We start from the raw sequence: 11755 nt of genomic DNA on the forward strand, positions 1-11755 counted from the left end.
GTCACAAACTGGGCACAACATATTGTGCACTAAAATGGCATATCAGCAGAAAATTTAAAATTTTACTTTGCACCATTCACTATATGTTAATTTCTAATGAAAAAACATGTTGGGTCAAAATGCTCACTACACCCCTTAATATGCCCTACTTTTGTAGTTTCCAAGATAGGGGTCACTACTTGGGGGTTTGTTTTACTATTTGACCTCGGAGACCTGCAATTGTGGGCCAATGCTGTGAAAATCACCAAAATAGGCCTCAAATGCATATAGTGCTCTTCACTTCTGAGCACTGTCATATGTCCAGGCAAATGATAAATGCCTTGATGGGTGTAGTTTCGAAAATGGGGTCACTTCTTGGAGGCTTCCACTGTTCTCTGGTACCTCAGTGTTTTGCAAATGCAACATGGTGCCGAAAAATCAAATCAACAAAATCTGCATGCAAAAGTAGTGCTCCTGCCTTTCTGAGCCCTGCAGTGTGTCCAAACAGCAGTTTATGACCATATGTGGGGTATTGCCGTACTCAGGAGAAATTGCTTTACAAAAAAACAGTCAACATTTTAGAGTAAAAAATGTTGATATTCATTTTCACGGCAAGTTCAGCAAAAAACCTGTGTGGTCTAAATGCTCACTATACCCCTCGATAAATTCCTTGAGGGCTTTAGTTTCCAAAATAGGGTAACTTTTGGGGGGTTTCCACTGTTTTGGTCACTCAGGGGCTTTGCAAATGCGACAGGACACCCAAAAACGATTCCAGCAAAACTTGATCTTCATAAGCCAAATGGCGCTCCTTCCCTTCTGAGCCCTGCCGTGGGTCCAAAAAGCAGTTTATTACCACATATGGGATATTGCCGTAATCAGGAGAAATTGGTTTTCAAATGTTGGGGTGTATTTTCTCCTTTATTCCTTGTAAAAATTGAAAGTTTCCATGTTTTAATGCGAAAATAAATTATTTTTAATTTCACAGCACAATTACACTAAATTCTGCAAAGAAACAGTGAGGTCAAAATGCTCACTATACCCCTCAATAAATTCCTTCAGGGGTGTAGTTTCCTAAATGGGGTCACTTTTGGGGGGCTTCCACTCATTTGGTCCCGCAGGGGCTTTGCAAATGTGACATGGTGCCGCAAACCATTCCAGCAAAATTTGGGCTTCAAAAGCCAAATAATGCTCCTTCCCTTCTAAGCCATGCCGTGGGTACAAACAGCAATTTATGTCCACATATAGGGTATTACCGTGCTCGAGAGAAATTGCTTTACAAATATTAGGGTGCTTTTTCTCCTTTAGCCATTGTGAAAATGAAAAAATCTAAGCTAAAACTAAATTTTTGGGGGAAAAATTTAGATTTTCACTTTCACAGCCTATTTCCAATTAATTCTGCAAAAAATATGTGAGGTTAAAATGCTTGCTATACCCCTAGATAAATTGCATATGGGGGTGGTTTCCAAAATGGGGTAACATTTGGGGGGTTTCCACTGTTTTTGTCCCTCAGGGGCTTTGCAAATGCGACATGGCACCGAAAAGCCAAATGCCACTCCTTCCCTTCTGAGGGCTGTTGTATGTTCAAACATAAGTCTATAACCACATATGGGGTATTTCCGTAATCGGGAGAAATTGCTTCACAAATGTTGGGGTGCTTTTTCTCCTTTATTCCTTGTAAAAATGAAAACATTGTATGAAAACATTTTCATTTTTATGGCTTAATTCAAAGAAATTTAGCAATAAAACTGTGGGATCAAAATGCTCACTATATCCCTAGATTAATCCCTTAGGGGTGTAGTTTCCAAAATGGTGCATTTTTGAGGGTTTTCCCCTATGTTTTGGCACCACAAGACCTTTTCAAACCTGACATGGTGCCTAAAATATTTTCTAATAGAAAGGGGGCCTGAAAATTCACTAGGTGCTCCTTTGCCACATGTGGGATATTTCTAAAAACTGCAGAATCTGGGCAATAAATATTGAGTTGCGTTTCTCGGGTAAAACGTTCTGTGTTACAGAATAAAATGTATTACAAATACATTTCGGCAAAAAATATGAAATGTTTAACTTTTACCTCCAACGCGATTGCGTTGCAGGGGGCGCGATGAGCTTTTAGAGGGGGTCACCACACTCTTTCTAACGATTTAAATGCTACGGTCGGTGTTGACCGCAGCATTTAACGAGTTAAATGAGTGGGATGGTGCTCGAGCGCGATGCCGCTCATTACTCTGAAGTGTCGGCTGTAACATACAGCCGACACCGGCATCGTATGGATTGGGTTCACTCCGTGAGCCCGTTCCATACTTCCCCTACCTGACTTTGGCGTATGGATACGTCAAATGTCGGGAAGGGGTTAAAATGGGGTGATTTATGGGGACTTTCTAATATATAAGGCCCTCAAAGCCACTTCAGAACTGAACTAGTCCCTGGAAAATATCCTTTTGAAATTTTCTTGAAGATGTGAGAAATTGCTGCTAAAGTTCTAAGCCTTGTAACGTCCTAGAAAAATAAAAGAACGTTCAAAAATTATGCAAACATAAAGTAGACATATGAGAAATGTTAACTAGTCACTATTTTGTGTGGTATTACTATCTGTCTTACAGGCAGATACATTTAAATTGAGAATTATAATTTTTTCACATTTTCCCTAAATTTTGTTTTTTTTCACAAATAAATATTGAATTTATCGATCTTTTTCACTAACATAAAGTACAATATGTCACGAGAAAACAATCTCAGAATCGCTTGGATAAGTAAAAGCATTCCCAAGTTATTACCACATAAACTGACACATGAAAAAATAGTCTGTGTCCACAAGGCCAAAACTAGCTGTGTCTCCAAGGGGTTAGAAGGGTTTTGCATTTTTATGTAAATAAAGCTTAGTCAGTGTGTGAATGAAAACATTTACAATGTTCTAATATACACCTATATAGACCAACGTATAATCAAATACATAACCTAGGGGCTATATATCAAACATCAAACATCTTACAGCAGCTATACAATCTAAAAAAGACCACAAAAAAAACTTGCTTTCATGGAACCCATCAGACCTGACAGATACAGGATTCAGCGCAAGATGCAAGCTGCTCTGTATACAGGATACAAAGCAGCTATATCTAAAAAAGTTAAAATAATTTTTAATAAAAAGTATTTTGAAAGTTGCTTTAATCACACCGATAGACATTTATATATATATATATATATATATATATATATAAAAAAAAATAATATATATATATATATATATATATATATATATATATATAAAACATTTCAAAGGTGTACATAGCCTTTAAAAAATAAATAAAAAAAATAGACAGCTTAACGGCATCATTTTAGGACCAATTGATGCAGCATAGTGAGTTTCTTGTTTCTGAAAAAAAATTTTAAATATTTGCTAGTTTGAACCCTGAGGCCTAGTTCACACAGAGTATTCCTTCAAGAATTTTGAGGAAGATTTTGACCTGCCTGCACTTTCTTGCCGTGGTTTTTCACAGCGTTTTTTAAAGCATTTTTCGTCGCCGGCCATTGAGGTCCTTCCGCGTCAAAATCAGCGCCAAAAAAACTCTGAGTTTGGAAAGGATTGATGGTGTTTGTTGAAAAGATGATTTCCCATATTTGTGATGATCATTACTTAAGTTCCGGAGCAGCATTTTCATGTATTAATTGAGTGATAATTATGCTACAGGTTATGAGCCTGAATGAGCAAGAATATTTCTACGATGCACTGAGGCAACTGAATGACTATATCCGAAAGAGCCGTCCTACAGCAGGTAAATTGGGGTATCTGATCTGCAGATAAAATACTTAGTTTTATCAGGGTGATGTTGAAACTAGTGTCATGATTTTGTCATTCAGGAGCACCTACTTTTGCCAGTTTCCAGCTGTACTTTATGCGGAAGCTATGGGTATCTATTCAACCGGGAAAGGATATTAAGGCTGATACTATTTTTCATTATCATCAGGTGGGTGGCATTTGAACTACAAGATATATATAGATTGCCTATGATAAATAGAAACGTACAAATTTCCCTTTGTTATCTCAATGTAATTTTTAGGAGCTACCAAAATATATGCGTGGATACCACCGATGTAGTGTGGAAGATGCTGTGAACTTGGCTGGACTGATATACAAAATACGATACAACAATGACCGGTCTCAACTTATCAACATCAATAAAATCCTACGTGATTTTGTTCCAGAGTACCTCATGCGTATGAGTACACAAGAAGAATGGAAGAAGGTGGGTGACACAACTTTTCGGTATATATCAGTAGAGAATACACAGAGAAAGTTTTATTGGGGATTTAAAGTTTAGACGGATTAATACGCCCTGATTAGGATACATTCACACGATAGTGAAAAAAAATGGCCATTAAAAACTGATCAACTGTTAGTGTGTCTCCAAATTTTCATCCATTTCCAGTCCATCTGTCCATTTTTAATGTCCATTTGTCATCCATTTGCCATACGTTTTTCATGGCCGTTAAAAAAAAAAAACGGACGGATTTCATTTGTCACGTTTTTTTTTGTCCCGACCCCCTGAAAACAACACAGTGCCTATGTAGATAGTTCCCCAATGTCCCTGTAGATAGTGCCACAGTGCGCACTGTAGATAATGCCCACATAGGGCCAGTGCCCACATAGTAACATACTGCCCACTGTAGATAGTGCCACAGTGCCCACATAGTACCACAGTGCCCAAATATAAATTGACATAGTGCCATAGTCCCCACATATAAAAGGCAGGTGCCCACATAGTGCCACAGTGCCCATTGTAGATAGTGCCACAGTGCAGACATAGTACCACAGTGCCCACATATAAAGCCACATAGTGCCAGAGCCCACATACTGCCACAGTGACCATGCAGATAATGCCACACCCCCAATAAAGTGCCACAGTGCCAATGTAGATGGCGCCACACCCCCTGTAGATAGCACCCCCTGTAGATAGCACCAACCCCCCTGTGGATAGCAGCCCCTGTAGATAGAAACCCCCTGCAGATAGCACCCCCCCTGTAGATAGCACCACCTCCCTGCAGATAGCACCCACTGTAGATAGAAGCCCCCTTGTAGATATCACCCCCCTGTAGATAGCACATTTCACCACCCCCCTGTAGATAGCACTCCCCTCTGTAGATTGAATCCCCTCCCCGTAGATGACACCACCCCTGTAGATAGCACAACTGTAGCTCCCTATAGGTGCGGAATCCCTCTAGCCGGGGATTCCGCTCCTAGACGGAGACCCTCACGTCTCTGTCCATATATGGACAGTCCAAAATAGAAGGTAGGAGCAGCACAGTAAGTCTGGACCTCACAAGGGTCAATAGGTTGCCAGCCTCCAGGAATCCGACTTGTGAATCCCTCAAATGTAGACAATTCAAAAGAAAAGAGGCAGCACTTCAAATAGACGGTCAAGCTTGACAAAGATTGCATTTGAGCAGCTGAAAGTTTGCATCCTCTTCACTTATGGGTGAATAAAAAACGCTTTTTGAGACCTTCTATTTGGAGTGCTGCCTCTTTTCTTTTAAATCATATATGGACAGTGACGTCAGGGGCTTCCTCTAAGAGCAGAATGCCCTGTCAGAGCGTAGGCAGCGCTCTGGCCAGGGATTCCGCTCCAGGGGTAGCCCCTGACGTCACTGTCCATATATGAATAGTGACGCCAGGGGCTTCTCCAGGAGTGCAATCCCCAGCCAGAGCGTCGGCAACACTCTGGCCGGTTGATTCTGCTCCAGGAGTAACCCCTGACTTCACTGTCCATATATGGATAGTGACGCCGGGGGCTTCTCCAGTGACATCAGGGGCTACTCCTGGAGCGTAATACCCGCCAGAGCTCTGCTGACGCTCTGGCAGGGGATTCTGCTCTTAGAGGGAGTTCAGACTTGATGTCAGGTACACAGTACATGGTATGCAGGTGGCCAGGGGCAGAAGTGCCAGACACTGAGAATATAAGGCGCAAATTTGCTCAGTCTATGTGGGAACTTCCTATGACATTGCCCAGTCCGACACAAGGGTGTGTACCAGCCCTCTAAGCTAAATTCAGAAAAGTGCTTGTCCAAGAATTTCTACTTTCACTTTGAATGGAGAATTTAAACTGTAGATTTAAACTGTGAAATGTTGTAGAGAAGTAGTATTTTTCTTGGACCACTATTTTGCAGTACATCAGGGATGTGGCAAAGATAAATGTATTCTTTTTTTTTCCTAGAACATAATAGCTGCTTATAATAAACATGAGAAGAAAACAGTGGAAGAAGCTAAGATAGCATTTCTGAAGCACATTGGCAGATGGCCAACGTTCGGCTCTGCTTTTTTCGAGGTCAAGGTGGGTAGAGTGCTCACAAGTTTATGAAGTACAGGAAATTGGTCTGTTACCATCAAAATTATAATTTCCAATGGAGGCATGAGAAATGCATTTCATACCATTGGATTCTTTACAAAGGCAAATAATCTAAAAGGCTATGGACACCTTTTCCCAGAATTTTTTTTTATTGTTCATTTGCTTCCTAAATGTAAAATTAGGCAACTTTCTAAATAGTGTTTATTAATACTTTCCTACCATTTTGCTGTTTTAAAGTTTGTGTAACTCCTTCACCTAGCTGGTTGTCCTGCTTTTTTTTTTTGCATAGATCAGACAACACTCCTGGCTGTGTCATCTCTCTCTGCTATTCCCCTCTACTTTCTCAGTGTAAGGGATATCAGCAGAGAGGAGGAGGGTGTACACGGAAGATCAGATTATGGAGAGGGGGTACAGCAATCCAAGTTTTGCATCCCAGTTTTCAGATCATCCAGGCTGAACGGTATCACACAGTGCACACAAGGCAGTAACAGGAGGAGGGAGAGATCACACAGACTGTCTATGAGTATTGAAAGAAAGGAGAGCACCCACAGCAGACAATACAGGGGAGGGGAATCACACATTCCTCAGTACCAGTGTCTGTCAGCACAAGGGAGAAGAGATCCCTCATGGGATGTAGATGGGGAAAGCAGTACAGGAATTAAGTTGTGGTAGAGCTAGTGAAGGCAGCAGCATCCTGAACTCACAGAACTGACATTCAGCGTGTATTACTAGGAGAGACACGAGCACATGAGAAAAGTCTCTAATTTTGAGCAGGTTGTAAACTGAATATCAGGGGTCTGAAAATGAATGAATGAAGGAATGGAGATTACAGCCTGAAACAATTTTGTCCATAGCCTTTACATTACATATAATTCAATTAAACATTGCATCTGTAATTAACTGCATTGCATAGTTCAGTAATATATTATCTTATACATTTCATTAAACAGTATTGTATTTACTTACCATGTCCTTATTATACTGTGTCTGTTGTAAGGACAGCAAAGTTTTTCTTCTTGCTTCATTTTTTTCTAATCACACGTATCCTACTAGACTAAATACTATTATTGTGGTGTATTATTCTGGTGTGCTACGTCATTGTACTGTATATAACTTTGAGAATGCAACTTTACCTTACAGCAATCTTCTGATCCATCATTACCTGATATTGTACTCATTGCAATAAACAAGCACGGCGTATCATTATTTCATCCCAAGACTAAGGTAAGAAATGTAGGATTTCAGGAAGCTAATTATCTTCCAATCTTTCCTCTATCCAAATGCCAAACTAAGTAAAGTGTGGAGTTATTTACACAGAATAAAATCGATTCATTTGTGCATCCTGTCATGCCTGTCCACATTTATAATGCATCAATCCCACAAGGTAACACATTCAAAGTCAGTCATTCTTCTTTATGCCTAAAAAGGACCTGGCAACCAACAAGAAATATGATCACCACTTGACAGTACGTTTAGACCTCCAGGATATTCTAAAGTCATACCATTAGTTATTTTGCAAGGGATCATCGGAGGGAACAAGAAAGATGTTCTACTATATCTGAAACAATGCTATGGACATAGTGCATCTGTTTTCACCCGATATCATCCACCCCCATCACCACCCTACTATGCCCTAAACCACAAAGCCTCGCCTCCCCTTAGTCCCACCCTCTCATTTTAGAAAAATTATTATTAAACGTACTTCTAAACAATTGGAAAAAAAAGACTTTTGAGGACTTGTAAAGTTGTGCAAATAAAACTGTAGTGTGTGGCCATCAAGCAAATTCCCGTTGTTTTTGTAATGCTTAAAAAATAAACATAAGTGTACGTATCAATGGCAACAACAAGGCAATCATACTGTCTTTCCTGATTTTTATTTATGTCCCCATTAGGCTTCGTTTGCATCTGTGTGGGGTTCCGTTCATGGGTTCCATCAGACCTTTCCATCAGGGGAACCCAAGAACGGAAACCATAGCTTTCCGTTTGCATTACCATTGATTTCAATACAGGAAAAAATGTGAAGGAACTCCTCCAGCTCACCTTGTCACAGGAAGGATATAGGAGTCAGCAGCACGGATCCTCGTGTCGGCACACGCAAAAGATACAACAGAACCAGGAAAGTTGGAACCAGCGCTGGGAGTGTAGTTTCAGTAAAAACGGAAATCAAGTTTCCAAGTTTAATTAGTCTCGGTTAAAATCGAAGCACAGGGGCTACGAAAGAATAAAGTGACAGGTAGGTACAGTCCAGAGTACAGAGAGAAGGAGAGGAAAGGCGGTAGCCTACGCGTTTCAGACCTTCGCTAGGTCCTTAGTTGATTTCAATGGTAATGCTTCCGTTACAAATAGTTTCCGTTTGTCTCCGTTCCGCAAGTTTTCAGGTTTTTTTGGTGGAATCAGTAGCGCAGTCGACTACGCTATCGATTCCGCCAAAATCGGAAACCTTGCCCGACGCAGATGTGAACGAAGCCTAATATGAAGAACATGATTTTAACTGAAACTTGTGGAAGGTTATGTTCTTCAAAATACATCTGGGGCATTTGTTGCACATAGAAGGATTTGAGAGGCAAGTGTAACTCATGTGCAATTTCATTTACCTCTGAAGACAATAAAATTATGAGCTACATTATTCAATTTTATTCCAAATAAATCCTCAATGAATATAAAGTGGGGTTGGATTATTAAAGCCCTTCTTGTGCTTTAAATACACTTTTTATAATAGCTGATGTCACATATAATATGGAGTGTACCGTATATGCCTACTTTTAGACAATTTCTATTTGTGCAGATTTTGTAGAACGGCATTTAAAGATAAGCTCATTGTTGACAGTTTTTTTGTATTTTTATTTCCATATAGGAGTTGCTTGTTAACCACCCACTAAATAAAATCTCTCGCTGGAACAGTGGGAATACGTATTTTCAGATGACAACTGGGAACCTGGTACGAGATAACAAGATCCTGTGCGAGACCTCATTGGTAAGTGACACGTCTTCATTTTATTTTAGTTATGATGTTTTACACCACTTGCCTGATAGGCCAAATATTTAGAAGCCTGTACTGCTCCTCTGTGTACTACCACTGTTAACAGATAAACCCACTTCTCCAAGTTGTTAATGTCCCTCTACTCTTCATTGCTAGTACATGAAAGTGAGAAGTACAGCAGGGTCATCAGTAGAATGGCTGCATATTTCAATAGCGGTCATTTATTTTTTTATTTTTTTTAAACGCTAAAGGTTTTATGACACTATATGGATATGGATGAACCAAGTGCGTACATACCATGGAGGCAAACCATGTGGCTGCTATGTGGCCTTTGGAGAAAGGAGGCTCAGTCTTAGTGGGTCCCATCCCTTTTGCTACTGGTTGACGAGAACCTGTGCATAACTCTCCTCTCCAGAGGGAACTACATTGTTGGCAATTAAATGGTGGGAATTTGACCCAAATGTTATGGAGAAGGTGGGAAGAGAGCCTTGGTGGCAAAACTCGGAATCATAATGGGGGACCCATATATTAATAATTGCTACGGGGCCCCTTCGCTTCTATTTACTCTAAGGCTGGATTCACACGAGCACATTACGTCTGTAATGGACGGAACGTATTTCGGCCGCAAGTCCCGGACCGAACACACTGCTAGGAGTCCCTGCCTCTCCATGGAACTACTGTCCCGTACTGAAAACATGATTACAGTACGGGACAGTTGTTTGGCAGCGAGGCAGGGACTCCTAGCATCGTACATAACTATGATGCTAGGAGCCCGGCTCCCTGCACTGTGTTCGGTCCGGGACTTGCGGCCAAAATACGTTCCGTCCATTACGGACGTAATGTGCTCGTGTGAATCCAGCCTAACAAACTCTGTATAATCCTAGATTTAAAAGGGTATAAGGCTATAACAGCTACTCTGAGAAAGTCGTGAAACATTCCTGCATGCACCTAACTGTACACAAGAGTGTCGATTATACACAGGAAATTGCACATTAAGCTACCATTGTGTTACATTTAGAAATTACATGAGTTGTGTTACTACATTGCATAAAACCATCAGATGCAAACCTGAAATGGTGCTGTGCTCGTTGTTAGATGGCAGACGAGCAGCGGTAATCTGCATATTTTGAAGATATTTAACAAAGCTTGTTCCTATGATTGGATAAATAATGAATATAGTGACGTAAACATTGTACTCTATACTAATGTTTATTATTATTCCACAGGGCTATAAGATGGATGACCTTCTGACATCATACATCAATTACTTTCTGTCAATGCAGCAAAAACCAAACAAACCATAGTACATCTGTGAAAGGACACTTGTATATGCCATCTTTATTTCCAGCCAATCTATGCCCGATGCTGCCATAACAATCAAATGTAGTTAATGGATTGCGACTACAGAATCCAGCAAAGCCTCAAGTCACTGCCTGGTATCTTCATCTGTAGCATCTTCATTTAACATGCAGAATGTTAGTGCCTTGTGTATTATTTACTGTCATTATGTCACAGTAAAGATATTGGACATACATATGGAATTCTAAATACACCTGTCTATTGCCTGGATCCTTCAGAGCCGCTCTGTTCTGTCATACCCACAGAAGGCAATATAAAAAAAATATTGATAAGCTTAAGACATAATGTAAAATAGGTTTAAACAGTGTAAGTACCTATAGTGCTCACATCTTCTAATATATATTGTTCAAGGGACTAGTTAGGCAGGGAGGGCTTACAGCCGCAGCTATGTCCAGTTACTGCTGTGTATAACTTTATACTCCACCAGGGAAGCAGTGTCTTGGTTTCATTTCAAGTAATCCCTCTACTAAATGGGACTTCTCTGTAACTTTTTTTTTATGGGATCTGTCATACGACCTCAGTTCTTCTACTGAATGTCTCTGAGTATATATAAAGAAGACATGAAAAGCATATGTTGTGTGTGTGCCTCATCTGCGACCACAGAACCAAGGTTGTGCTTTACATTAATTCATTCCTTCATGGCATTATGTTGTATATTGTGCGTACTGTTAATGACTGTATTCTTGCTGGGCAACACCTGTATTCCAGTACTAACATGAATTTATTTAAAGTAAAGCACTCATTTTATGGATACCCAGATACCACATGTGACTTCTTGTTTGCAAGACTGGTGCCTTTATTAGTAGTGAAAAAAGAAAAGAAACCTACGTGGTAAAATGCGTGGTAAATGGGAAGATGTGGCAGGAGTGTAATTTTGGATTAATTTTATATGATAAGAAAATTACTATACTTGGCTTAAACATGGATTAGCATTGTGTTTACAAGTAAAATCAGTCTATTTGTATGCAAATATAATAAAAATTCTAAAGGATTGAAATTGTGTCTTTTGGCTGAACCTGTAAAGGTCTAGTTATTAGGTCCTCAAGAAATGTCCTACGATAATATAACTTGTGGAGTTAATTACAAATGGGATGTG

At 40.0% G+C, this 11755-nt stretch overlaps 1 protein-coding gene across 1 annotated transcript in view; it reads left to right on the top strand.

Annotated features, from left to right (window-relative positions):
- MYO7B (myosin VIIB) overlaps nucleotides 1–11087 on the top strand; it is a 166389-nt gene extending 155302 nt beyond the window's left edge. The window contains exons 41-47 of the mRNA XM_075863636.1: nucleotides 3668–3752; nucleotides 3838–3944; nucleotides 4038–4223; nucleotides 6189–6305; nucleotides 7461–7544; nucleotides 9175–9294; nucleotides 10527–11087. Of these exons, the coding sequence (XP_075719751.1) occupies nucleotides 3668–3752; nucleotides 3838–3944; nucleotides 4038–4223; nucleotides 6189–6305; nucleotides 7461–7544; nucleotides 9175–9294; nucleotides 10527–10604 (777 nt within the window). The 3' untranslated portion in view covers nucleotides 10605–11087. The remainder of the gene's footprint in view (nucleotides 1–3667; nucleotides 3753–3837; nucleotides 3945–4037; nucleotides 4224–6188; nucleotides 6306–7460; nucleotides 7545–9174; nucleotides 9295–10526) is intronic.
- The last annotated feature ends 668 nt before the right edge of the window (nucleotides 11088–11755 follow it).

The sequence above is a fragment of the Rhinoderma darwinii genome, chromosome 4 (assembly GCF_050947455.1).
Source record: "Rhinoderma darwinii isolate aRhiDar2 chromosome 4, aRhiDar2.hap1, whole genome shotgun sequence".
Lineage (NCBI taxonomy): Eukaryota > Metazoa > Chordata > Amphibia > Anura > Rhinodermatidae > Rhinoderma > Rhinoderma darwinii.